The sequence below is a fragment of the Notechis scutatus genome, chromosome 5, assembly GCF_049901735.1.
Source record: "Notechis scutatus isolate UNSWTSFEM ecotype Mainland chromosome 5, rNotScu1.2, whole genome shotgun sequence".
In the NCBI taxonomy this organism is placed as follows: domain Eukaryota; kingdom Metazoa; phylum Chordata; class Lepidosauria; order Squamata; family Elapidae; genus Notechis; species Notechis scutatus.
In genome coordinates this window covers 72,164,972-72,190,073 of record NC_142013.1, presented here as the reverse complement: position 1 = coordinate 72,190,073, position 25,102 = coordinate 72,164,972, and the positions used below count along the sequence as shown (strand labels likewise).

The window sequence follows — 25,102 nt, the reverse complement described above, 5'->3', positions numbered from 1 at the left end:
ATTGTCTCCGCATCCCATCCTCATCGCCAGTGTTATGTTTGGAGGCGTGGGCGCAAGAACGGAGACGAGGCATCAGTAGTGACTCAACTCTTTATTCAGTGACTTCAGAACAGAACGAACAGAGCGAAACCCTTGGACAGCAGCAGCCCTTTTATAGGGCTGGCTGCTGTCCCATTAACCAATGAACTACGTTTAATACCTTTGGTTTCTGTCCAATGGGAACGGCCTGTTCTAAGTCAATCAGGATGCCCGGAATGGACCAATCCCGACTTGCTCTGATGGGCCAATCAGAAGAGCAGGATTTCAAGCCTGCTTTCCTAGCTAGCTTTTGTTAACTTTTAATACGGCATATTTTATTAGTTCATAACACTTTCATTGTTAAGAATCAAATCAGTTATGCTTTTATATTTATTCTTTTACTATGTCTATATACACATAGATTATATATTTGCACCATGTATTTGAACACGTTTTTCTAAGTAGATTCATACGAAGTAGTTGTTATTCTAATTCCATTCTGTAAAGCAAGATCACTAATTTAGACAATACCTTGCAAGAGAACATTGTATTACTCTCTTCCCGTCAACTAGAAGGTTTATGGACAGATGCTTAGGATTTATCAGGGCAATTAATCATATGACATACTTTTGACTGAAAATAAATATTGTTATGTGACTTCAATTTAAACTAGTTTGAACAGTTTGCTGTTCAGTTTGTGAAGAAGCAACTGTTAAATCAACAGCCTAGCATTTAGAAGTCAACTTATCTGACAGTCAGTGAAGACATGTGTCAATATAGAATTTAACAAATAGAAGAAGGTTTGATCCATGACTTCTAAAATGCAAGAAGTTGATCCTATGTTTGGCATCAGTATTGATTTATGTCTTTCCATTTTGTGGTAATAAATATATATAAACACATGAGAACAAGAACAAAAACATTCTTCTTGACCCATTTTTTGAAATAATGTTTGCAGAGTTGTTAGCACCAATATTGGAGCTCTATAATCAATCATTTAATTTTTATTTTAGTATTATTTTATGAGGCTTATATTGCAGCAATATTAAAGCTTGAGAAAGAGAAGATGAGCAAACAATAGAACCAATATTTTTATTTAATCTGAATATTAAAATATTAACTGCAGCTGTAATCAGAAGGTACAAAAATAATACTATCTGTAATTCATTCATCTCAAACTGGATTTATAAAAAATACAAAAGCATTTGACCATATCCTTTTTTTTAATGAATTTTATTAATTTTCAATAAACAAACATACACAAACAAAACACAAAACATGAAAACATAAAACTTTTATGACCATATCCTTCTTGTGATTGATACTATGGATATCATGGCAGACAAACTGAAATTAGCTGTTCTAATTTTGTTGAATGCTGAAAAATCCTTTGATGTAGTTAATATGAAATGTATAAAGGGCGTTATAAAAAGATACAGGCTTCTACTATCTTTTGTTCATAGCATTTCAATTTAGTACCTTAGTATTAGAGTTATGATAAGTGAATTTGTCTCTTAACAACCTATCAAGTTATATCATGGCACCTAACAAAGACACACATTGTCCGTAATCTTCAATTAGATTCTTGAACTTCACCCATTAAACATTAGGGTGTGGTTGCATTTGGCACGTAATATAATTTGCTTCTATATTCTGATAATATTGTGGCTATCCTTGATAGTTTTGCAATATCCTTTTGAATTCATTTAGTAATATAATATATAAACTATTACCGTTGTATCATTTTTTAATTTTTTTTTCCAAATTTTGTTCTATTGTACTTTACTAATTCATTTGATTTTTTGTTGGTTTTTATTGTTTTTTATTTTTATTTTTTGTTTTAAATATGGTTTTACATTGTGTAAGCTGCCTCGAGTCACTATGGGCGAATAGGCGGCAATATAAATTAAATAAATAAATAAACTGGAAGAAGTCTAATTTACTGCCTTTGTGGCTACAAATAATTAAGATATACAATTTGTATAGATTTCATAAAATATTTGGGTTCATATCTCTGAAATTTGGCTCATTTTAGGATCACCTATGCAAAACAGAGGGTCTTTATTTCCACTCTGGAAAGCTGCTAGACACATTTGGTTATTAATAGGTAAACGGTTGTGTTTTGATTCCAAATCACATGAGAAATTAACACTACAGAATAACCCAAATTTGAAAATAACAGAGAAGATGTTTTACTGGAATGGTGGGACTAATCAGAAGATCAGCAAATTACATGAGTTGATTTCTAAAGGTTTTTGAAAAGGAGGTTTTCTTATTAATGCCTATTAGCATTAATGATCTTTCAAGAAATCTAAGTGGTTCTTGTTCTTGGTTTTCCAGCCTTTCAGAGCTCAACATTAATCTTGAAAGCTTGTCTAAGGAATTCTTTCACAAAATTGACTGAATATTACCAACATAGTTACTCTGGGTCTCTTTTCAAGCTTCCCTCCTCACCTACACTCAAGAATCTCTTCTATTGCAGCCCTGTTTCCTTCCTTATTCTTTCCTCTCTCCTCTATTTTTCTCCCCCCCCCCAATAATTGTATTAAGAATTATATTAAGCAAAGGAAACTAGCAAAAAACCCTAATATGATTACCCAATTCTACTTGTAAATCTAAATTTCCATTTCTTTCTTGTAAGTTGTAGTTTTTAGGCCCACTTCAAAGTCCATTTTGGTTGTCTTCTAAAGAGTTTGTACATCTTCAGTAACAACTTTTAATTCCAATAAAGAGTTACAAAGCTCAAGCACTTCACATACCCATAGATCAAAAGGTTCCTTTAAAGTAGCCATCATATGCTTTAGTAATTGGCCTTCAAAGTCTTGTTTTGCATTGACATAAACAAAGCAGATTTTTCCCACATGAGAATCTTTCTAATTATTTTCAAAATCCTTCTTTAAATCATTTTCACAGTCTTATATTTAAACTGTTTAGAAACAAGTCTAAAATCTAAGTCATTTCTTTGCTGTATATTGTAAAAAGTTGAAGCTTCTTTTCAAAGCTGAAAATAACTAGTTTTTTTTTCTTTTAAATGGATTGAAGGGAAACAGTCAGTGATGTGCAGGCTAGGAGGTTTTTCAATCTTAAAGAGAGAGTACAAAAAAATAAACTACACATTTTTATGGCTCAGAACACGATGGACTTCTAGTGAGGAGAGTGAAACAAGTGCTCACATTTCCCCTACTCTATACAGATTGCAGGAGCATTTCGGCCAAAAACACAGCTTGATGTGAGATCCAGACGGTCAAAATTCTCTCTGAAGGAAAGAGATCTAGAGATTGCCCACATGTACTTCAGACAGTTGATTTTTGTGACCAGGCAGCAAAATCAGTCATTTTTTTGCAGCCACTTGTGATCAGCTGGGAGTTGAGTTCCTCCTCCTCTGCGTTTACAAAGTCTTTAGCTATTCTGTCACACAGATCATAGGAACTGGAACACCAAATTTATTTCAAGTGTCAAAACTGATTTCCATGCAAGTGTTTTGTCTGCCCCTCTCCCTGTCACATTTTGTTCTGCCCATCACAACCATAATACTGTTGCCTGTTCCATCACTCCTCAAGGAACCACTTGCCCTGATTCTTGCCTGCTTTCCCCAGACCAGACAAAATCCACATAGGCAGCCTCTAAGTCAGGGGTGTCCAACCTTGGCAACTTTAAGACTTGTGGACTTCAACTCCCAGAGTTCCTCAGCCAGCTTTGCTGGCTGAGGAACTCTGGGAGTTGAAGTCCACAAGTCTTAAAGTTGCCAAGGTTGGACACCCCTGCTCTAAGTCATCTCCAGATCACACTCCTCATCTAATTGGGACTCAAGATATTGACTTTCAGCACCACCCTGTTCCATCAGAAAATTTAGTTTAAAAAAAGTACAGGGAGAAAAAGGAAAGATAGAAAAGAAAAATAACCTCAATCTTTCATCGTTCTATTGGTCAGCTTGTTAAAAAAAGAAGTAGTAATTGTAGCCTTTCATCATTCTACCTGTGAATTTATAAAAACAAAAGGAGTACAACGTGTTATTGGTCCAACAGTGAAATAAAGGAGAAGATATCAGAAGTTCACCAGAAGAGGACAGAGAAAACAGGATAAATTGGCTCTGGAGGGCAGAGACCATAACTGGTGGGGCAGGGGGTTGTGCTTGTTACAGAAGACAGTTGCCAATTGAACTAGAGGCATTTGCCTATAATGGAATGAAGACCGGCAGAAGAAATAGATTGTACCTGTTGGGCCAGCACAAGACACAGAATGTTACTTTTTATGCGTAGCAGGAAAGAATGGGTGGATGTGGCCCTCCTGGAATATTGGGAGCAGATAGAGGATGACATTATACATTGAGACAAGGTTAGTGGCTTACACTGTCAATGGAGCAATCTGCCTTCCATTTCACCTTATTTTTGTTCCTTGTGTCTTGTTTGGTAGATAGTTGATGTCATACCCCTGTTGGGATCTGACTGAGAGAAGGAAGCCGAACAGCTGACAGGGAGTGGGAGTGTGGCTCCATTGGCTGTGGAAGAAACTGGGGAAGGGCAAAGTCCGGCTGGGCACAGCAAGGGAGCAAGGCAGAGGGAATTCAGGGGGAGACCCAGGCCCACCCCCTCTTCATTCTAGGGCACGCAGGGAGGAATGGAGAAGGGAGCAATGTAAGTTGCATGGCTTATGGGGGAGGAAAGGGCCCTGATTCCCTTCATTAGCTGCAGCTGGGAACACAGTGTTTAAAAGGGGAAGCTGCACACAGCAAGTTGTTGGGAGCAAATCATGAATTTATCTGGTAGCATCGTGGCTTATCTGTGTTCCTGGCGTCTTCCCAACTGTGTGAGGGTTGCCGTGCTTTCAAGTCTGAAAGTCTTTCTCCTGCCCTGTCAAGTTAATTACTTCAGCTTGGTTTGTTTGGATTTTTAGTTACAGTCTTTATGTACCTTGTTTTGGATTGAATTTTCTATAGTTAAGGGCTGTTCCTGGGAGAGTTTTTCTCCAGGCAAAGGTAACCTGAACATTGGGGACAAAGTTGGAGATAATAAGGGGACTCTTCTTGCTTATTTGACTGTGTTGCCTTTGTGCCATGCCCCAGGTCATCACAGTTGATTGGAGAACCTATTGAAATTCCCTTCTTCCTCTTTGCTTGGAAGGGAGGGTAATTTTAGTCTGATCATCTTCTCCATATGCTTCCAATAATTAGTAAGGTGTCTTTTTTTGATGTGTGCTGGCATTTTCAAAAGTTTATATGCATTTTGCAGAAATATTTCTCATGGTCCATTTGTGTTTGTCACAACAAACAGCCCTACAACAAAGGCTTGGTTGATTTTTTATCCACCTTTTCCATTTCTCTTTTGTTTTTCTAAGTTTAATGTATAGTGTTTCCTTTTCCTACTTCTATCTTCATTCAGTGTTTCCTTTTCCTACTTCTATCTTCATTCAGTTTTATTTGTGGGTATAGCGGATACTTATATGTATTTATCTATACTTTAAATCAAACCATGCAAGCAAATCTTGATACTGAAATATTTGATTAAGGGAACCCACTTTACTGCTAGAAAACATGAGTATGCATTTCAGTTTGTTGGCATGAAACTTGGAAACAGACACACCAACATCTGTTCCCAAGTAACAACATGTGAAATAGCATTATGGAAAATTATCTAGGAGTCAACACAGAAATAGATGTCTCAGCTTCTTTCCTCAAGTTCTGTCTTTAAGTGCATTAAGGCATAAATGAATTTCAAGTGATGTTCAATTAAAAATTGCTCCTAAATTTTCCTATGTTGCGGAGTTATTACGTAAATGGGAAATATGAAATAAGCTTTTATTTTCAAAATCTGAGTTCTGTTTCTAATTTATTTAACTTTGTTAGGAAAGATCAAGAAAAGCAGCCACTGTAATGGACTCAAGAAATCAACCATGAAAAGAGATGTGGCATATCGACTCTATTAAAAAAAAAAAAAGGATCTGTAAAAAAACCAATCCTTTAAAAGTCCCTAATTATCAACCATATCAAAGATACTACACCTTAATACAAGATGTTTCTTGAAAACTATTTAGAATTTATATCAGTAAAATAAACTGATGAACAGTGGATGGTTGTCTTTCTGCAAAGTACTCCAGAATGTATGGCTGCTATTCAATCAATGTGTACATCATTTGCAATTTTGCAATTTTATATCGTAATCAATTGTATTTGCCCAATATCATGTATGGAGATGGGAGAGAGTTGGATAGAATCAGCTTATTCCTATCTAATGGAATACTCAATCAATCAGAATAGAGCAGGAAGGATCTTGGAAGCCTTCTAATCCAATTCCCTGCTCAAGTAGGAGACTCTTTACCATTTCAGACAGATGGCTGTCCTGTCTTTTCTTAAAAACCTCCAGTGATGGAGCACCTACAACTTCGGAAGGCAAGCGGTTCCATTGATTAATTATCTTCACTGCTGCTAGGAAGTTTCTCCTTAATTCCAGATTGTTATCTCCTTGATTAGTTTCCATTTTCCATCCATTATTTCTTATCTTGCCTTCTAGTGCTTTGGAAAATAAGTTGATGAATTTGTGGCAGCCCCTCAAATACTGGAATACTGCTATCATGTCACTCCTTAATCCTTCTTTTCTCTAGACTAGCCATACCCAGTTCCTGCAACTGTTCTTCATATGTTTTCATCTCCAGGCCTTTAACCATCTTAGTTGCTCTGTTCTGTACTTTTTCCAAAATTCAACATCTTTTTTGAACTATATTGACCAAACTGGATGCAGTATTCTAGGTGTGGTCTTACTAAGGATTTATAAAGCATTACTATACTTGATGTGATTTTGATTCTATGCCTCTGTTTATACAACCAAGGATTTTATTAGCTTTTTTGGCTGCTGCCGCACACTGCTGGCTCATATTTAAGTGATCATCCACTAGGATTCCAAGATTCCTCTCACAGTTTCTGTTTTTGAACCAGGTGTCACCTAATCTGTACTTGTACCTTTGATTTTTCCTGTCTAGGTGTAAAACCTTGCTTTTCTCCACATTAAATGTCATGTTGTCGGCAGGGCCCATTGTTCAAGTCTGTCAAGATCTTTTCAGATCCTAAGTGTGTCTTCTGGGGTGTTGACTATTCCTGCCAGTTTAGTGCCATCTGCAAATTTGATGAGTTCCCCTTCTATTCCCTCATCTAAGTAATTTATGAAAATATTGAAAAGTACTAGGCCTAAGACAGAACGTTGTGGTACTTCACTACTTATTTCCCTCCAAGTAATTGTAGTACCATTAAGGACTACTCATTGAGTATAGTTTTTCAGCTAGTTACAAATCCATCTGATGATGATACTCTTATTCCTACTCTTAATCCTGATTCCCACTCTTATTCCTAACAAAAGAGACAAAAGGCAAGCAAAGCTCCCAGTCTTTCTATAAATAATCTCCATAAAGTTTCCTTATAGGGAAAACAAAACATTCCCTGTGAGGAAAGTTTTTGAGGAGAAGATAAAGAAAAAGAAAATTGGCCCAACCACCAACATATAAGAATTTGCAATGACAAACAGTATGGAACCAAATTACAAAGCTGGTCTATTTGGAACAGCTCTTAATTAACCACCAGTATAAAATTAATATAACATGGCCCCTTCTTCAAAACCCTTTGTCAAAGAAACATATCCTCTGAAAACATTTAAAAGATGGAATTAATACTGATATCTACTGAACTGTAAAAAAAGAAAACCATTGTATGGGGAAAACCCCTCCACCATAGACTAATAGATTAAATACTATTTAGAATATATTCTATTGTATGGCTATTTTGGAGTTTTATAAATTCATTTATCTTAGTATTCAAGAAAAATAACTCTGGATTTTTCAAACTAAGACATTATTGGATGCTCTTCAAATTTTACAAATGCTTTATAGTTTTTTTAAAATGAAAAGTATACTGTGAGATCCAGCGGTGACCATGATCATAATACTAAGTATAGATATGTCCTTCCTCAGGATGGAAAGTGGCTAATTATTTTTTTAAAATAATATTTAATTTTAAAGCTTTGTAAAGGATACTAATTATCAAGAGATTTCTTTAAAATAAAACTTACAGTACCTTCCCCACCCCTGCATGGCTTGTCTCACAACATTCAAAATGGTAATGCAAGGATGTCAAACTCACGTTGTCATGGCGATGTCACATGACATATTGGGACTTTTTTCCCCTTCACTAAACTGGGCATGGGTGTGGCCAGCACGTGACACATCCGGCCCGCAGACCGGGAGTTTGAGAGTCCTCTTATAATTGGGCAAATATCCAATTCAAGGAAGCAGGAACTGAAGTCAAATAGTTGATCCCCCAAAGATACTAAAAAACATTAGTTCTGAATCATAATGGCAGCTTTTAAAATTATACAATTGAAGTTTCCTTCAAATAAGTTCAAAAGCAAAAGAAGTAGGCCATGTGTAATAATTAATTTCTAATGTAAAATCAAAGTCACATATTTTTGAAACATTGCTACAGCTCATGAAAGCAATTCTTATTTTATATAAACTCTTCATGTAGGTATTTTACTCCATCCTTTTATTTACCTTGACTAACATTGCCTTTCAATGGTGCCACATGATGGTACTGGTGTAGCCTTGAGCTCTTGTGTATCCATTGGTACCTGCCAATTTCCATTTCTGGTCTGGTGATCACTGCCAATTTTAGGTGGTAAAATGTCAGAGTTTCCAACAAAGTCATATTTTATTACTTCATTCAATTCAATGTTAATATCAAAAAGCAGGAAAGGGGAGCATTCTCAGGACAAAAATAACCACTCTCACGTTTCAGTAAAAGAGGAAAAATTAACTAACATAAGATTTTAGTGGCCACAGATAGTAGCAAAATGTAGAATGCCTATTAGATCCTTCAAAACATATACATTCATATTTTAAATTCATTCCACCATTAATAATATTCAGTGCTAAGTGAAATTATTTGTTTTAAAACTGTATTTTTATTTTTCATCCGATGTATTTTAATGCCTTCTTTACTGACTAAAAGCTCTTCTACAGCTGATAAAATAGAAAAACTAATGTAATTTATTTGTGCTAAAACACATGTACTATTTTTAGCTTTTCACTAAAGACAGCTGAAGAAAACCATTTTCAGATGTAGAAAGTATAATAAGATGAATCAGTTCAATTGTTGTGGTATTACAAAGTTAATGCCTTGGGATGGTGGGTGGAGAAAAGTAGATAAAATGGAGTTGTAATATATTGTATTCATTTTTTCCCCACTGCCATACAATTGAGCCTGTTTTGTAATAATCTAGCTGAAGTTGTACTTTACAAATAAGACAGAAAAATAACTTTTTTCTCCTCTTTCTCCTATTCCCGATAATAGGTAAAATTGAATTATCCAGTAGAGTAGATAGTCATAATTAAGTACAGCTTTCATAATGCAATTATCACCTACTCTAATTTATGGATTGTTTTAAGGAATTGAGGCAGCATCGTATTTCATTTATAATCTTCTAACCTTCCTATATTTTCCCATCAGTTTGGCCACTTATCTTCCTTTTCAATTAAAAAAAAAACCCCCACTAAGGGATACAAGATAAGATATTTTGACTGATAGGAGCTGGCCATCTAAGAACTTATTTTACTTTATAATCTGTTGCAAAGCAATATTTACTCATAAATGATCCGAAGATGCATCTTTGCATCAAAGTCATGGAATGTTTAACTCAATTATGAATGGCTAAAGAGGCAATATTGTGTAGTGGAACACAGATGAAAGGGAATCAGGTTCTCTAAATGTATTGTTTTCATAAAATCTCTACTAATTTATATAATGATTAAATAGGAACTCTGTGCAAAATTCAGAGAACTGTCAAGGAGTGTTGTTTGCCAAATATACTCCAACATTTTACTTACACATTGGAAGAATACTGATTCCAAATAAATCTTCAGTTGAGTTTGGGATAGAGGCAAGAAAGTACCGTGTTTCTCACATAATAAGGCCGGGCCTTATTTTTTTTTGAGCCCCGAAAAAACGGCTAGGCCGTCTTTTCGGGGGGGTGACTTAATTCCCCCCCTTGCATCCTCGCCAACAGCCGCTCCTAATGGGCGTTCATGGCCAAGCACAGAGAGCTCCCTACTCCCACCTTTGCTGCAGACACCTTTGGCACCCGCCGCTGTTGCTTTCCCTTCTGTCCATTACGCCGCCACGTTTGGAGCTACCGCTTCCGTGTTTGGAGTGCGGTCGCCATTTGGAGCTCCAAACGCGGAAGTGGCAGCTCCAAACATGACGGCGGGCGATCTTTTTATTTTGGTCCGCGCGAAGTTCAGAGCGAGCATGAGAGGGAGACCGCGATGCCTTGCTAAAGAGCCAGAAAGCAGCAAGGGCGCCAGGTGGAAAGGACAGGGTCGCGATCACACGGAGATGCCCAAAGCGCGGAGCGCACATAACTAAAGGCGGCGCACGCAGTTGGCTTGGGGACTACAAGGCAGCATCTGCGCCTCTTCCCGGGCATGTCTCTAGGCTGCTTCCGGAGCTACGGGACGCTCTCCGTTGCCTACCAGCCCTTCTTCCTTGGGCTTCCTGCCATGGGGTACACCCACTTCCTCCTGCAAATTACGCCTCGCAACTCTTCTCTCCCTTTCCTCTCGCTCCAAAAAGATCGCCATCGTATCCCGCCGATTCGGGCTTCCAGCCACTTTGTGATCCACTAGTGAGGTTGCCATCTCGGATGGAGGCATCGCAGTCTCCCTCTCTTGCTCGCTTTGAACTTCGCGCGGACCAAAATAAAAAGATCGCCCACCGTCATGTTTGGAGCTGCCACTTCCGCGTTTGGAGCTCCAAATGGCGACCGCACTCCAAACACGGAAGCGGCAGCTCCAAACGTGGCGGCGTAATGGGCAGAAGAGAAAGCAACAGCGGCGGGTGCCAAAGGTGTCTGCAGCAAAGGTGGGAGTAGGGAGCTCTCTGTGCTTGGCCATGATCGCCCGTTAGGAGCGGCTGGTGGCGAGGAATTCCGGCCCGCCGGGCGCTCCTAACGGCAAGTCTCCCGCCCTTCCCCTTATTTTGCATATTTTAAAATAGGCCTAAATTTGGGGGGAGGGGCTTAATTTGATTTTATGCCCAAAAAACATGCTGGGCCTTCCTATTGGTGGAGGCCGTATTGTTGGAGAAACACAGTATTAATGTACTGCGGTGTTTCATGTAAACTAGCAACTAACATCCGTACCACTCCATTAGCACCCCTACCATTAAAACAATATATAACATATTATTAGGTTAAATGGGGGTTGAAATCTTTGCACTTATGCCAATTTCATACCACTAACTTTGTTACTGTAAGAATCTGACTTCTTAGATACAGTACATTGGACAGAAATCCAAACAGATATGACCATCTCATAGAATATGGTATTTTCATTCAACTAATATTATCTTTATATTTAAAACATTTAAAAATGACTTAACATAGTCATTTCTTAGTATTTCCCAATGCACATTTGTAATGCATTCAATTGTACATTAATTTCTACTGGCTGTGCAAACAATCATCAGTTTGTCAGATCAAAGTAGATTGAGCATGCATGTCCAGAAACAACAGCTGTATTACTGTGGTGGACAAACTAGACCTCTAAGCTATAACTCTGAATGAAAGATATTCTACATATCAAATGATTTCTACCAATGCCGTGAAAAAATTAATCAGTGTGATTTGTGTTAATGTTTTATCTCCTAAGTTACATTGTATATTAGTATATTTATTTATTTTATTTATATACAGTATTATGAGATCTTTAAAATATCAAAAATCTAAAAACCAGTAAAAGCACACATTTACCATAATACAGGAAGCATGTATGCTGATCATCCATTATCGTGTCCTCCAGAATATCTATCTATTTGACAGCAGAAAATCTTATATCCAAAGAATGAGTGACCCATAATATAAGGGTTGCATCCAAAAACATTGCCTTCACTTTCTCTACATTGTGAATGTTTTATCTTTTAAGTACCATGATGCCAAGCCCTGTAGTTTTATAAGTTAACATACTGCTCATCGGAGAACAAGAACGTGTTATTGAGAGGAATGAGCAAAGAATACTTGGACTGTTACACCAAGAATATATACTCTCAACACAGCCATTCAAGATGGGACAAGTGATTTCAGCTGCCAGATAAAGCAAGCTGATGATAGGAAAATGCTAGAGGAAGGTGATCATTTTAATGACAATTGTTAAGACATCATTTCATATAGTGCAACAGAATGCAATTGTAAACCACTCTACTTTAACAAGAAAAATAAAAGGATAGCTACTGTAAGGCCAGATGATGGCCCATCAGGTAAGATTACAGTCAAAATGGTGAAGATCATTCAGATTATCAATAGCGTTTATGACACAGTTATATTCAGTATAATAAACATAAATATGGGGAAGTTCAACATAATGAAAGATGAAATGAATTGATTATACACTGATATCTTAGGAATCCCGAAACAGACTGTAACGGGACCATTTCAGTCAGAAGAATATAGTGTTTACTACTAAGATCACAAAAAAACAAATGATATTAATTTCATAGTTAGGAAAAATATAGCATACACAGTGTTGGATGCATTGCAGACAACAACTGGATAGTATCAATTAGATTTTGTGAACAACCCTTTAATATGATAATTCTCCAAGTTTATGCTTCAACCAGTGATACAGAAGACAAGGAGGCTGATGACTTTTATTGTGAAGTTCAGTCTGACATTCCTAAGAAACAAGCATGAAGCAGAAGAATAATTTATTGCCTATCAAATAATTTCTTCATTTCTAACACAATCCTCAATCAACAAAATGACACCTACATACATGGATATATTTATACAAGGAAATGGACAGCTTTGTTATGACACAAGATACAACTAGAGCTGATTGTGAAACTGATCACGAAGTGCTCATATACAACTTCCGACTTTTGAAGTCCTGATCCTCACTGAAAGCTATTAGAGGAGACAAAACAAATCAGTATTAAAGTGAAGAAGTCTTTAAAGACCCTTTTGCCTAGGTTCTTGCATATTTCCTTCAAAGGTAATCTTCCTTACTCTTTACAGTAAGCTAAAGGGTAAGAAGAAAGTCAATCAGTTTCCATGATGTGATCTTGAACAAGGAAGATATCAGAAATAATTCTGAATTAATTGGAAACCAGAGAAATTATGGAAAGGATTTGAGAAAGTTGTTAAGGATGAATCTGAAAAGTGATTGCCAAGAATTAAGAAACAGAAGAATAAACTATGGAAATTGCCCCAAAGACAATTTCTTAAGAAGAAATTTGATAAAGAATTTTGGAGAGCTATTAATAGAAACAATGTTACAACAAAATCTATAAAGACACTGAAGGTAGAAATAGGCACATCAAAACAAGTAAGGTCTTCCCAAAGACCTTTGAATTCAGAAGGAGGATCAAACAAAGTTGGAAGGAATATATAGTACTAAAATTCTGATCAGTAGGGAAGTTAACATTCAAGATAACTTAGAAGATATTCCCTACTTACAAAAACTTCTAGTACTAGAAAATGGATCATCATACCAATCATTGCCAAGTGAAAAGACCACAGGAACTGATGAAATATCTACAAAAACATTATAAGCAAAAGAAGAATCACTAAAGATTTTAACAAACTATGCCATAAAAACTGAAGAATGATATAATGTGGTCAACAGACCTGGAGAGTCAATCTCTACATATACCAGAACCAAAGAAAGAAGATTTAACAAAATGTGCAAACTATTATACAATATCCTTAATTTCATACACTAGTAAAATAATGCTTAAGATCATCCAATGCAGATTAGAACCCTACATAGAAAAAGAACTGCCAGATGTTCAAGTTGGTTATAAGAAAGATGTGTAATATTGATTTATTGGGGAAAACAACATAATGTTTCTGACTTATTTATTTAAATGGATTTTAGGATGAACTGAGAACAGATCATGTTCTAGGTCAGTTTTTTGTGGAAATATTGAAGATTCAAAAGAGTTTACAAACTTTTAACTTTTATCATTGTGTGATTTGATTCACTTAACATTTAGATTGTTGCATTTTGTACGTAAATTGTACAGTTTCTGAAATGGCCTTCAAAGACAGACCTATCTAAAGTGCATTGCAGAAATCTACATAGGTGGTGATAAAGACCTGAATTAGTGACAAGGCTTTCCACTCCAGGGAGAGCTGTAATGGAGGAGCCTTGCCACAGTAATTCAAATTCTTCTATGGCATGCTGGAGCTAGGTGACATCTCCCAACCCTACCCTATCTAAGGGTAGGGGTATGAGTGAAGAAGCACTCTCAAGTTATAAACTATTATAAATGTTATGAACTAACAAAAATCATTTAATAAAACTTATTAACATTATGTTAAGCAGGCTTGAAATCCTGCACTTTGGATTGGCCCTTGGATAGCGAAGTGGGATTGGTCCTCACGGAGCAACCTGATTGGCTATTAGTTTAACATCTCTCATTGGGCAAAAGTTAAGCATTTGGACACAGGTCATTGGTTAACAGGTCAGTAGCTAGCTCTATAAAAGGGCTACTGCTGCCCCATGGTTTTTGCTCTCTGTTTCTGATTCTTAATAAAGAGTTGAAGTTCACTAAGTCACTGACTCGTCTCAATTACTTGCACCCATACCCAGAATTTAACAATAAACTATTCTTTCAGGGCAGTACCGCCTCTTCAAATGTTATCATCAAAACAGAGAAAGCTGCACAAACAACAATTTGTCTTAGATTCCATTTGAGCATGTTTCACCTCATGAAGGTATGAAAAAGCTTCCAAACCCAGTTCAAGACTTCCATAAAAAATCTCTAGCTTGGGGTGGAAATGTATAGCTGAGAATTAGCCACATATTGATGATATGCTTAACCTAGTTTCCCCAAGCCTTTGACTGGTACCACCTGCTTAGGGTGGGGTGAAACTATTTATTTTTATTTATTTATTTATTTGATTTGCCAATTGTTTACAAGATAATAAGTATAAGTGTATACATAGTTGTGAATACATGAAATGGGTACATATAAGAAAAATAAAAGAATAAGAGAAACAATAGGACAGGGACGGTAGGCACGATGGTGCGCTTATGCACGCCCCCTACAGACCTCTTAGGAAAGGGGTGAGGTCAATAGTAGACAGTCTAAGGTTAAAGTTTTTGGGGTTTGGGGAAGAGACTACAGAGTCGGGTAGAGCATTCCAGACATTGACCACTCTATTGCTGAAGTCGTATTTCCTGCAATCAAGTTTGGTGCGGTTTACTTTGAGTTTGTATCTATTGTGTGCTCTTGTGTTGTTATGGTTGAAGCTGAAGTATTCATTGACAGGTAGGACATTGCAATGTATGATTTTATATACCATGCTTAAGTCAGACCGAAGACGGCGTAATTCAAGGTTTTCTAGTTTTAGAATTTCAAGTCTGGTGGCATAAGGTATTCTACAACGAGTAGAAGAGTGGAGAACTCTTCTTGTGAAATATTTCTGGACTTTCTCAATTGTGCTAATATCAGATACGTAATCAGATACGTACAGTTCCAGACTGATGAACTGTATTCGAGTATTGGTCTAGCAAATGTTTTGTATGCTCTGGTTAGTAGTGTGATATTACCAGAGAAAAAACTACGTAGGATTAGGTTAACAACTCTTAATGCCTTTTTGGCTATGTAGTTGCAGTGGGCTCTAGCACTTAGATCATTAGAGGTGAATATTCCAAGGTCCTTTACAGAGCTTGGGTCATCAACAAGATCTTGACTATTCAGCTTGTATTTTATTTTCTGATTTTTTTTGCCAATATGTAAGACAGAGCATTTATTTGTTGAGATTTGAAGTTGCCATTTGTTTGACCATTCAGATACATAGTCAAGATCTTTTTGTAGGGTAGCAGTATTGTCTGTGGTATTGAACAGCTTTACATCATCAGCGAAGAGAACGCAATTGCTCTTAATATGATCACAGAGGTCGTTTATGTAGAGTATGAAGAGAGTTGGTCCTAGAACACTGCCCTGGGGGACACCACTATTGACAGGTACTGGATTTGATAGGACGCTCCTGATTTTGACCATTTGTTGTCTGTTTGACAGGAATGCTTCTATCCAGTTATTCAGTTGTCCAGAGATACCATAGGATTTTATTTTTAGGAGTAGTTTGTCGTGTACCACTGAATCAAAGGCTTTACAGAAGTCTATGTAGATTGCGTCTATTGCTTTGCCCTGGTCGAGTTGTGTCGTCCATATGTTTTTGCAGTGTAAGAGTTGCAGTGTAAGAGACACTACTGAAGCATAGTGTCAATGAACACAGTTCTCACAAAGGGTCCAGAAAGATATCATTACCAATGATATCAACTCACGATCCAGATCCATATGAATGTTATCAAGCTATTATTCATTGCAGCAGAAATATCTTCCCCAACGTCACTCCTCTAACAATATCAATTCTTCCCTAAATAGGCTCACCCAGAATGAAAGCATGTAATTGAATTGCAACAGAAACAACTTTCACAATTTTATTTAAAAAAATAGAAATAACTTTTAATAATACAAGAACTTAATCCTATGCTTTAATTGGATCAAGGGCAATAATCCTGCCAGAACAAGAGCTGGGTTCTTTGTCTTATTATTGTTTCATTGTTGCTAGTAAAAGCACAGCAGCAGAAGAAAGGCATCATAGAAGGAACTTCTATAGTCTCTGCCTCTAGTCCTCTTTTCTAATGTATACTCAAAGCAGGTTTGGATTGCTGAGTTGTTCAAGTTGATGCTTTTGTATAGTGGTCTATTTATAAAAAAAAAAAAAAAGCCTTACTCATAACTTGATGAGGCATGACATGTGTCACCAAGACCTGGCTGGTTGAGAAGGGGGTTGCAAAGATGTATCTGAGTTTCTTGTCCTGCATCACTCCCAAAGGGCAGGCAACATTGTGGGCTAGGAGACCTTAATTGTTGTGAGAAGCACTGTTGAGTAGATGGTTAGATATGAGACTATGCTTGTGAGATTGGGCCAAAGGGACAAACATAGATGGTACTATTTGTACTGCTCTCCAGGCTGCATGGTGACATCCTTTCCTGAGATGTTTGACTTTATTGCATGGCTTCGCTCCTGTCTGTTGATATAGGGTATTTTAACCTCCTCTTTTTGGAATCAGAGGCAGCTTGGGAGTTCACCGACCCATGAAAAAAATAGGCTTGTCTCAGATTGGTACTGGACTAATCTACATTTCTGGCCTTTACCTTAGAGTAATTGAGATATGACCTGGTTTCTTAAGCCCCTGGTGGTAGACATGTAACATTTTTGTGATAATGGGATTAATCAGAACCTCTAATTAGAATGGGAGGAAGGGCCCCACCTCTGCATAATAGCCCCGAAGAATGTTCCTAGCAGCCTGAATGCATTTCTATGAGTATCTTGTTGCACCATTTATTTCCTTTAATTCCTAATTTACATCTATCTTGCCACAAAAGAAAAAAAAGTTTTCTGACTTGTCAGAAGCTGCCCCGTGGTATGCACAAGACAAATGCAAATCAAAATAAGCAAGGAATTGGTAAGAGAGGGCCTTTAATTGCTTTGAATGAATTTGTCCTGGACTGGAATGGACGGATTACATCCCACGGTGTTAAAGGAACTGTTGGATGTCATCTCAGAGCCACTGACTGAAATCTTTCAGAAATTCTGGAACACAAGGGAAATGCCAGAAAACTGTAGAAGAGCTAATGTTATTCCAGTATCTTAAAAAGTGACAAAATTGAAACTTCAGATTAATCAGCTTGTTGCCATCAACACCTGCTCTATGCTGTGTCGTTATTGCCATAGTGTAAAAAGGATATTGAGAAAGAGTGAAGAGAAGAGGGATTTGGAGGTTAAATCAAATGAAGTTAAGAAGTTAAAGAAACTCGGTATGTTTGGCCTACAGAAGAGAAAGCTAAAGGGAAACACATATCTTCCAATAAACACATGGATGCCATAGAGCAGAGATTGTTGATATATTTTTCATAGTGCCCAAGGGTAAAACAAGAGCCAGTAGATAGAAATTTAACAGTGAGAGATCCAAAAATGAAATAGGGAAGGATCTCCTGACTTTGAGAGCTATCAAGCAACTGAACAGTTTGCCTTTTGAAGTTGAGGATGCTCTAACACCAGATGCTTTCAAGAAAAGATTGAGCAGCTATTTGTCTGGGATGAGATAAGGGCTCCTGCATTGGGCAAATGATTGAACTCGATGTCTTTCAAGTTAATTCCAATGCTACAATTCTATGCTTATTCTATGAATCCATAGGCAACCAGACCACTGGGCAGGATTTTTCCTAATCACTCTGTCCCAGCTTGTTGATTATATGCAGTACCTTGATTTTCCAAGAAGTTTTGAGAAATGAAGTTGTGAACCTGTAATGCTACTGGTGAAGAAAGGGAACCAGGTACAACTAGACACAACTACAAGCTGACATGTTAGGCTAGACTGATAATGGTAGACAAGTGGAGTTACTTCTCCTTACATCATCTATGCAATGTTGGCCAACAATTTAGTCCAGATTGTGATTGTCTGGCTAAGCACCAGGGGTGGGATTCTGCCAGTTTGGACAGTTCTATAGAAACAGTTATGATTCTGCGCAGTTCGGAGAATTGGCAAATCGTGCCCCTGGCTGGCCCTGCCTCTCTCCGCCCACCCCTCCCCTCCCAGTCAGTCCTTATCATGCATGCGTGACATCGTGTGCATGCCTGACACCGCTGACTGTGTTCTCCCCACCCAGTCACTCCTTAAGGCATTTTTTTTGCTGTCCTGATGATCAGCTGTTCCGATGATCAGCTGTTCCGAAATCCCCCTCACTGTCTTACTGCTTCGCCCAGGATGCTTTCCCAAGGCCCAAGAGGCAAAAAGGGGCATGTGGGGGTGGGTGGAGGTGGTTCTGCCTCACATTTTTGTCTTCCTGGGCCCCAGGAAAGATTTCTGGGAGCAAAAACACCCCCGGGAGGCTTGCCTGAGGCTCAGGAGGCCCAAAAACGGAGCGTAGGGAGGGTGCTGTGAGCTCTGTTTTTTGCCTCCCTGGGCCCGAGGGAAGCATCTAGGAGCAAAAACGATCCCCCAGGAGGCTTGCCTGAGGCCCAGGAGGCAAAAAGCGGGGTTTAAAAAAGAAGCCACATCCACCCAGTCATATGGCCACCTAGTCACACCCACAGAACCAGTTGTTAAAAATTTTGAATCCCACCCCTGCTAAGCACTGTGGGTAAGATTACTCATATTCACTTCAGATTGGAAACCAGCTAGATGGGATCTACTGATATTACAAGGGTGATAATATTGTGAGGTTATAATGTACATAACACTTTACTATTGCTAAATTGACATTAGCAAGTAGAGACCGAGAAGATAAAGAGTATTATAAAATTTGGGATTCATTTTATCAATGGTTAGAAAAGAGAATAGGGAAATAGGATATAATACAATATAAATACAATGATAGAGTAAAGATAAGATAATGTAATATGTTATAATGGGTTATAATGAAATGAATGATATTATGAATTGAGATATTTTAAAAACTGGAATTTGCTCAAAAAGGATGATATAGTCTATAAGTAAAGTCCAATAAGTAGTTAATAACAATATATTATGCATATTCATGTAAAATAAATTTTAATAATGTAATTAGAAGGGAAGGACTGTTGATATTGTGCACAAGAAGATTTGTACCGACTGACACACTGTACAATGGAAAGAAGGTTTTATGTTTTGTGTCCATGCTTATGTTTGTCTATGTTTGTTGTTAAAAAACAATTTTTTAAAAATAAAATAACACTTTACTATTGCAAAATTAAACACAGGGAATCCAAAACATGACCAGGAACAAAAGGAATGCTCTATATACATAAAGGCCTCTGAGCAATTGTTCCTGATCTGATGGTAATGGTTAAGGAGTTGGGGTTAGCACTGGGGAGAATCATGCCTAAGTCCATCGTTGTGGCCAAAACTCAGCTTGCCTAAAGAAACCAAATGACTTTGAAATGCAACAAATTACCACTATTTTATTTGCATGCCAACAAGCCATAATACAAAACAAAAGAAAAAGGTAGACACTGAGTGAAGCTGAAGTAACTCTGAGTGGCAACAGGGAGAAGACTCAGTTGCCCATTTCTATTCACTGACTATGTCCTGAAGATAGTATGACTAGCATGCTGACCTAGGAGAACAAATAAATAAAAATCCGGTCAATACTTTTATCTAAAGTATTCCATTGTTGCGCTGTAATTTCTACTGTGCCTGCCTTTGTCTTCGTTTCACCTTTGTGTTTCTTTGCCCTGCAATGCAGAAGGGCCAAAGATATACAAGACTTTATTCCGTTTTTGTTCATGGCCACTCAGCAAAGTTTCAAAGCTTTGCTGGGATTCCAGTATTGCTTGTCCACATGCAAATAAATTCCTCAGCTACATGAAGTTAAGTGTCCAAATTTGGGCCTCTCGTTCTCTCCAGCCCAACCCCTGTCACAGGTAGGGAAAATAGGAAGAGGGAGTGCTATGTGTTCTATCTTGAATTTCTACAGGAAAGTTGGGGGGGGGATTAATCAATCCATTTAAAAGCTCTTGATCTTTAAAAAAAAGTCCTCAAGTGTTAAGAGTAACACTATTCTGAACCTCCTGGAGAAGACAAAATGGTCATGTCAAGGATGTTACCCTCATTCAGTCATTTCTCCTAGAAAGAAGTAAAAATGTTACGTAACTGTTGTAAGTCTATTTTGGTATAATTTACTTTTTATAAAAAAAACTCCTCGAATTAAATATTAATATTTTTTTAAATATACATTATTATGTTTTCAATTTTATTCAAACAGAAGTAAGATTTTCATCTAACATCTCAGTAATTCTTCCTTCCTATGATCAAACTTCAGATATTAGCTTTCACCATATAGTGAAATAATTTATATATTTATTCAGAAGTAGACAACACTGATATTAACAGAGCTTACATCCAAATAGGTCCACAAAGGAGTGGAAATTTTGCTCAATTCCTTTGTAAAATAAACATATGCCATATGCAGCAGTACTTCTGATTTGTTTTTTAACTCACTAACCTTTTCTCTAGACATCTAGAATAAATGTTTGTGGCATTTGACAACTACTTCATTTACTCAAGCAGTTTTTCTTCCCCCACATTAAATGAGAACATCTTGTCTGTACTAATATACATCAGGGTGTATTTTCTCTACTGCTGATAGAAAGTGACATGCATTACTGATTTATTCAATCTCAATAAATCTCTGTAGCCCCATCTTCCATTTTTTATTTAATTTAATGCTTGCAAGATAAATGCTGTCATTTAAAATAATGTATATATTTTTTGGCTTTAAATGCAATCAATCTCTTTCACAGCTTTGTAAAGTTCAACAATTACCTGAATAACTGGACATATAGGCCAAGGGTAGATCACATGTTAGTTGCATTCAGTCAATTTTGATTAATGGTTCATGCTAATTTCACCACAATCTAAATGTCATTTGCATGCTGTATATTGAAGACATGTTCTGTCTATAACGGAAATCCTTGGTTTTTCAAAATGCAATGCAGTAAAATAAAATAAACAGGACTATAGATCTGAATATATCTCTGATTTAAACAAATGACAGAAATCCCATAGGGGCAGGTCGTTTCTCAAAATAATGTCCTCCAGAAGTTCTACATTAAAATTTCATTATATTCAATAATAGAAATAAGTGGAACAGATTTCCATCCAAAATACTTTAAATCAAATTCTAAGGACTTCTAAATGCTATCAGTATATAAATGGATGGATAAATGTGCCAAACTTTTAAAAATTGAAATCAAATTTACTTTTTTATTTAGTACTGACAATTGTATTAATAATTTCATTATTGTAGAGCTAGTCAAATGAAAAAAATATGTATTAACTACATTTAATTTTTAAAACAGAATTATGCCTTTAAAAAGACATTTTTTTTAAAAAAAAATTAAAAATTAATTACAATGTTAATAATTAGAAAGATGGAAAGGTATATTTATCCATAGCTTATAAATACTTACTGGAAAAACATTTTATGAATTTGGGAAATAATTGTTTAAACATCATTACATAATAACATTCATAAAGGTCACTAAATGCAAATATTACAAATCAAACCTGGGGGAAAATCTTCACAATTTCAGTAAACATATATTAAATGAAAAATTGGCAGGACACCAAAGCCTGGTTAAGCTCTCAAATGTAATTAATTTCAGTTATACTTTGGATCAGCTATTTATAATAGCTCAATTATAAATTATTTAAATTCTATTAATATATAAAAAACAAATTCTTCAAGAGCATATGGAGAATAAGCATCATAATGTCCATCCTTATTTTGCTTTAAAGGGTTTAAGTAGAAGCTGCCAACTAGGCTATCTGGAAAAATAAGTTAGAGGCAGCCGAAAATATCCATGTAGTTTCTTATAATATCAATTCAGAATCTCACCCCAAAATAATGCAGGTTGTCTTTATAAACTTCCATCAAACTCATTAGTGATCTTCTTTAAAAGAGAAACATTCTCTATATTCATTACAAAATATAAAGTAGACCATGATTAATTAAAAAAATGTCACCTAGCCCAAGAGAAATATGGGTTTGTGTTTCTTGTGCAGATTCTCTCTCTAAAGTTACAAGCCAGTCAGTCTGTTTTGGTATGGTAGAAATGCTCAATGGAAGTTTGTGATGTGATATAAAGGGTGACTCTTAAAATGAAAAAGAAAGCACAAAAAAACTTACTGAGTGGAGCAGGCTTCTTGTTGCATGCTAAAAGACTCTTTTGATTTGCAAGAGTAGGGCGGTGAACTAAATAATAGATTTGTGAAAATTCACTTATTTAAAGGAAATTAAATTCTAAGAATAACTTAATTCATGACTTAGAAGCACACAACTAACTCAATTCCCTTACACAAAAGTATTAACTGTAACTGACAAGTAAAAAGACAACTATTTATAAACTCAGTTTTAAAAAATGTACTGTGGAGACTTAAGAGCTATTTAGGTTTTTAAAGTACTTTTTAAAACATGTTGTATTTAAAAAAAAAAGTTCAGTGTTGCTGATTACTGGTGTGGAAAATGTATATTTCCCTCCAGATTTTAAGCTTTTGGCATTTAAAATTTTTAAATAATCTCTCTAGATGGTGATGATGATCACGATGCTCTAGCAGCTGTTTGCCAAATTTATTTTACTGAACTTAGAAGCTAGAAATAACTATTGTAGAAGGAGGAAATTAATTTGCCGAACGGATCTCCACACAGTTACACTATTTAATTAATATATGTATTTTAGTTGCTTCAAACCTGTATCACTTAGATACCAAATTAGTAGTTTACATTACAAATAAAAAACTGAAATGCTACTAATAAAATATAATACACAAATGGGCTAACAGCCATATTATACAAGACAACCTATTACCATTAAATGCAATCCTCTACCTATATTCATCCCCCTTTCAAGTCAATAGCTTTGGTGACACTTATTCTTGATTAATATTTTCAGCAATATTGTGCATAACCTTAGAATAAGAAATGGTTAATTAAAGAAAGCATTACAAAACTTGCCAATTTTGATGTGTGTGAATGAGTCTTTCAGAACAATATATCACCAGCAACATTCAAATTCATTCTCACTTGCCACCCTGCCATTCCGAGCTCTACAAATCTATTTTGGAACATTTCTTTCAAACATGGTGCTGTTTCCTATTCACAGCCAATGTGTGCACCAATCTCTCCCTGTGTGTGACAAAAATACAAGGTATAACTAGCTGCTGTCTAATGAAAGACAGACCCCCTAGAGCCTCGTATCAAACCCATTTTGGCACAAAGCTTCACACTGATTTAAATCATACAGATTCAAAACATACACATAAGGCACATCCGTACACCCTGCTATTTTTCTGTGAACTGGATTTTTATGGAGATGGGAATAGTTGAAAACAACTTCACAGAGCTAAAGCAATGGGTAGCAGTTCCATTAATCAGCTGTCAAGCCCTACAGAACACGGAAACTGAAAGATACAACAAATGATCGTTTAAGCAGAGCTCTAAAGAGAGCTTCAAATACAGCCCCAATCTTTTCAGAACTGGAGGCGCTTAAAAAGATTTAAACAGTCTATTGTTCAGTCCTCTGGGTACCTTTTTTCTCTTGCCTTTGTTCTCTATTTTCCTCCGCAGCAGTTTCCATGGCTGGCTTATACCATCCACCAAAAATGCTTTCGCTCCCGCCCCCAGCAAAGAGACAGTCTGCCTTTCCTTCTTTCTTCCTTTCCTTCTGACACTTCTTTGCTATTGCAATAATTGAGCGGCTTCGTTTCTCACTACAGTAGATTGCTCTCTTTTCCAAGATGCACAAAGTCTGGTCAGCTTTAGTCTTGATCTGTCTACTGGTCCATAAAGATCTCTGCTGGAAGCACTCAGCTATACGTCAGAGACCCTAGTTCTGTGCTTGATTGTCTCCCTTCCCTCCGCACGTTTGTAAAGGAAACATGAAGAATCAGTTAACCTCCTTTTCTTTCACATGCTCCCCATTCTCCGCGCCTCCCTATGCCTGTTAAATCAATTCTTTAGTGGAGAATAGGTTTGTGACAACCAAAAAGGGCTGCATCTGAGGGAATGAATGGAACCCCTCCTGCTGCATGACTCAGCAATCACCCAAGCCCATTTTTCTGCACCATCTTGAGGGAGGCTCCATAGCATCAAACAAGGCACTTTGTCCCGCAGGACCTCAAGATAACGGTTGCATTTTGATTTATTCCATATGCTCAGCGGTTTTACATAAAACCTGGAATCTGCCCATTTATATGTTAACTTTTGATTTCATGGATGTAGGATTTTTAATTCAATTTTTGGAAGTGATAATTCTCTCCCCAATAGATAAGCCATCATTGTGCCAATCAGCAATTAAACGTTGTTTCATAAGTACAGACAGTTACATGTGCAGGTGAGACTAAATGAGATACGTAACATCTCAATCTCTGGTTCCCAATGGATCTTCTCATTTTTAAAGCCTTAGGAGATTTCAGGATAGTTTTAAAAATAACTGAGATGCTGTAATCATCATCTTAGATTTTAAATTAAATAATAATTTTTAAAAGTCACCCA

At 36.7% G+C, this 25,102-nt stretch overlaps 1 protein-coding gene across 10 annotated transcripts in view; it reads right to left on the bottom strand.

The window, feature by feature from the left end:
• The window catches only part of GPM6B (glycoprotein M6B), a 118,485-nt gene that overhangs the window by 25,515 nt on the left and 67,868 nt on the right, over positions 1-25,102 (bottom strand). For 2 of the 10 annotated variants that reach the window (XM_087967009.1, XM_087967006.1), the window contains exons 1-2: positions 24,137-24,615; positions 8,551-8,658 (exon numbers count right to left, since the gene is read on the bottom strand). The exons of 4 other annotated variants lie outside the window; for them this stretch is intronic. In XM_087967009.1, the coding sequence (XP_087823135.1) occupies positions 8,551-8,658; positions 24,137-24,185 (157 nt within the window). In that variant the 5' untranslated portion in view covers positions 24,186-24,615. Of the gene's footprint in view, positions 1-8,550; positions 8,659-24,136; positions 24,616-25,102 lie in introns of those variants that run through there. 4 more of the 10 variants (XM_087967011.1, XM_087967007.1, XM_087967014.1 and 1 more) reach the window with 2 other exon arrangements.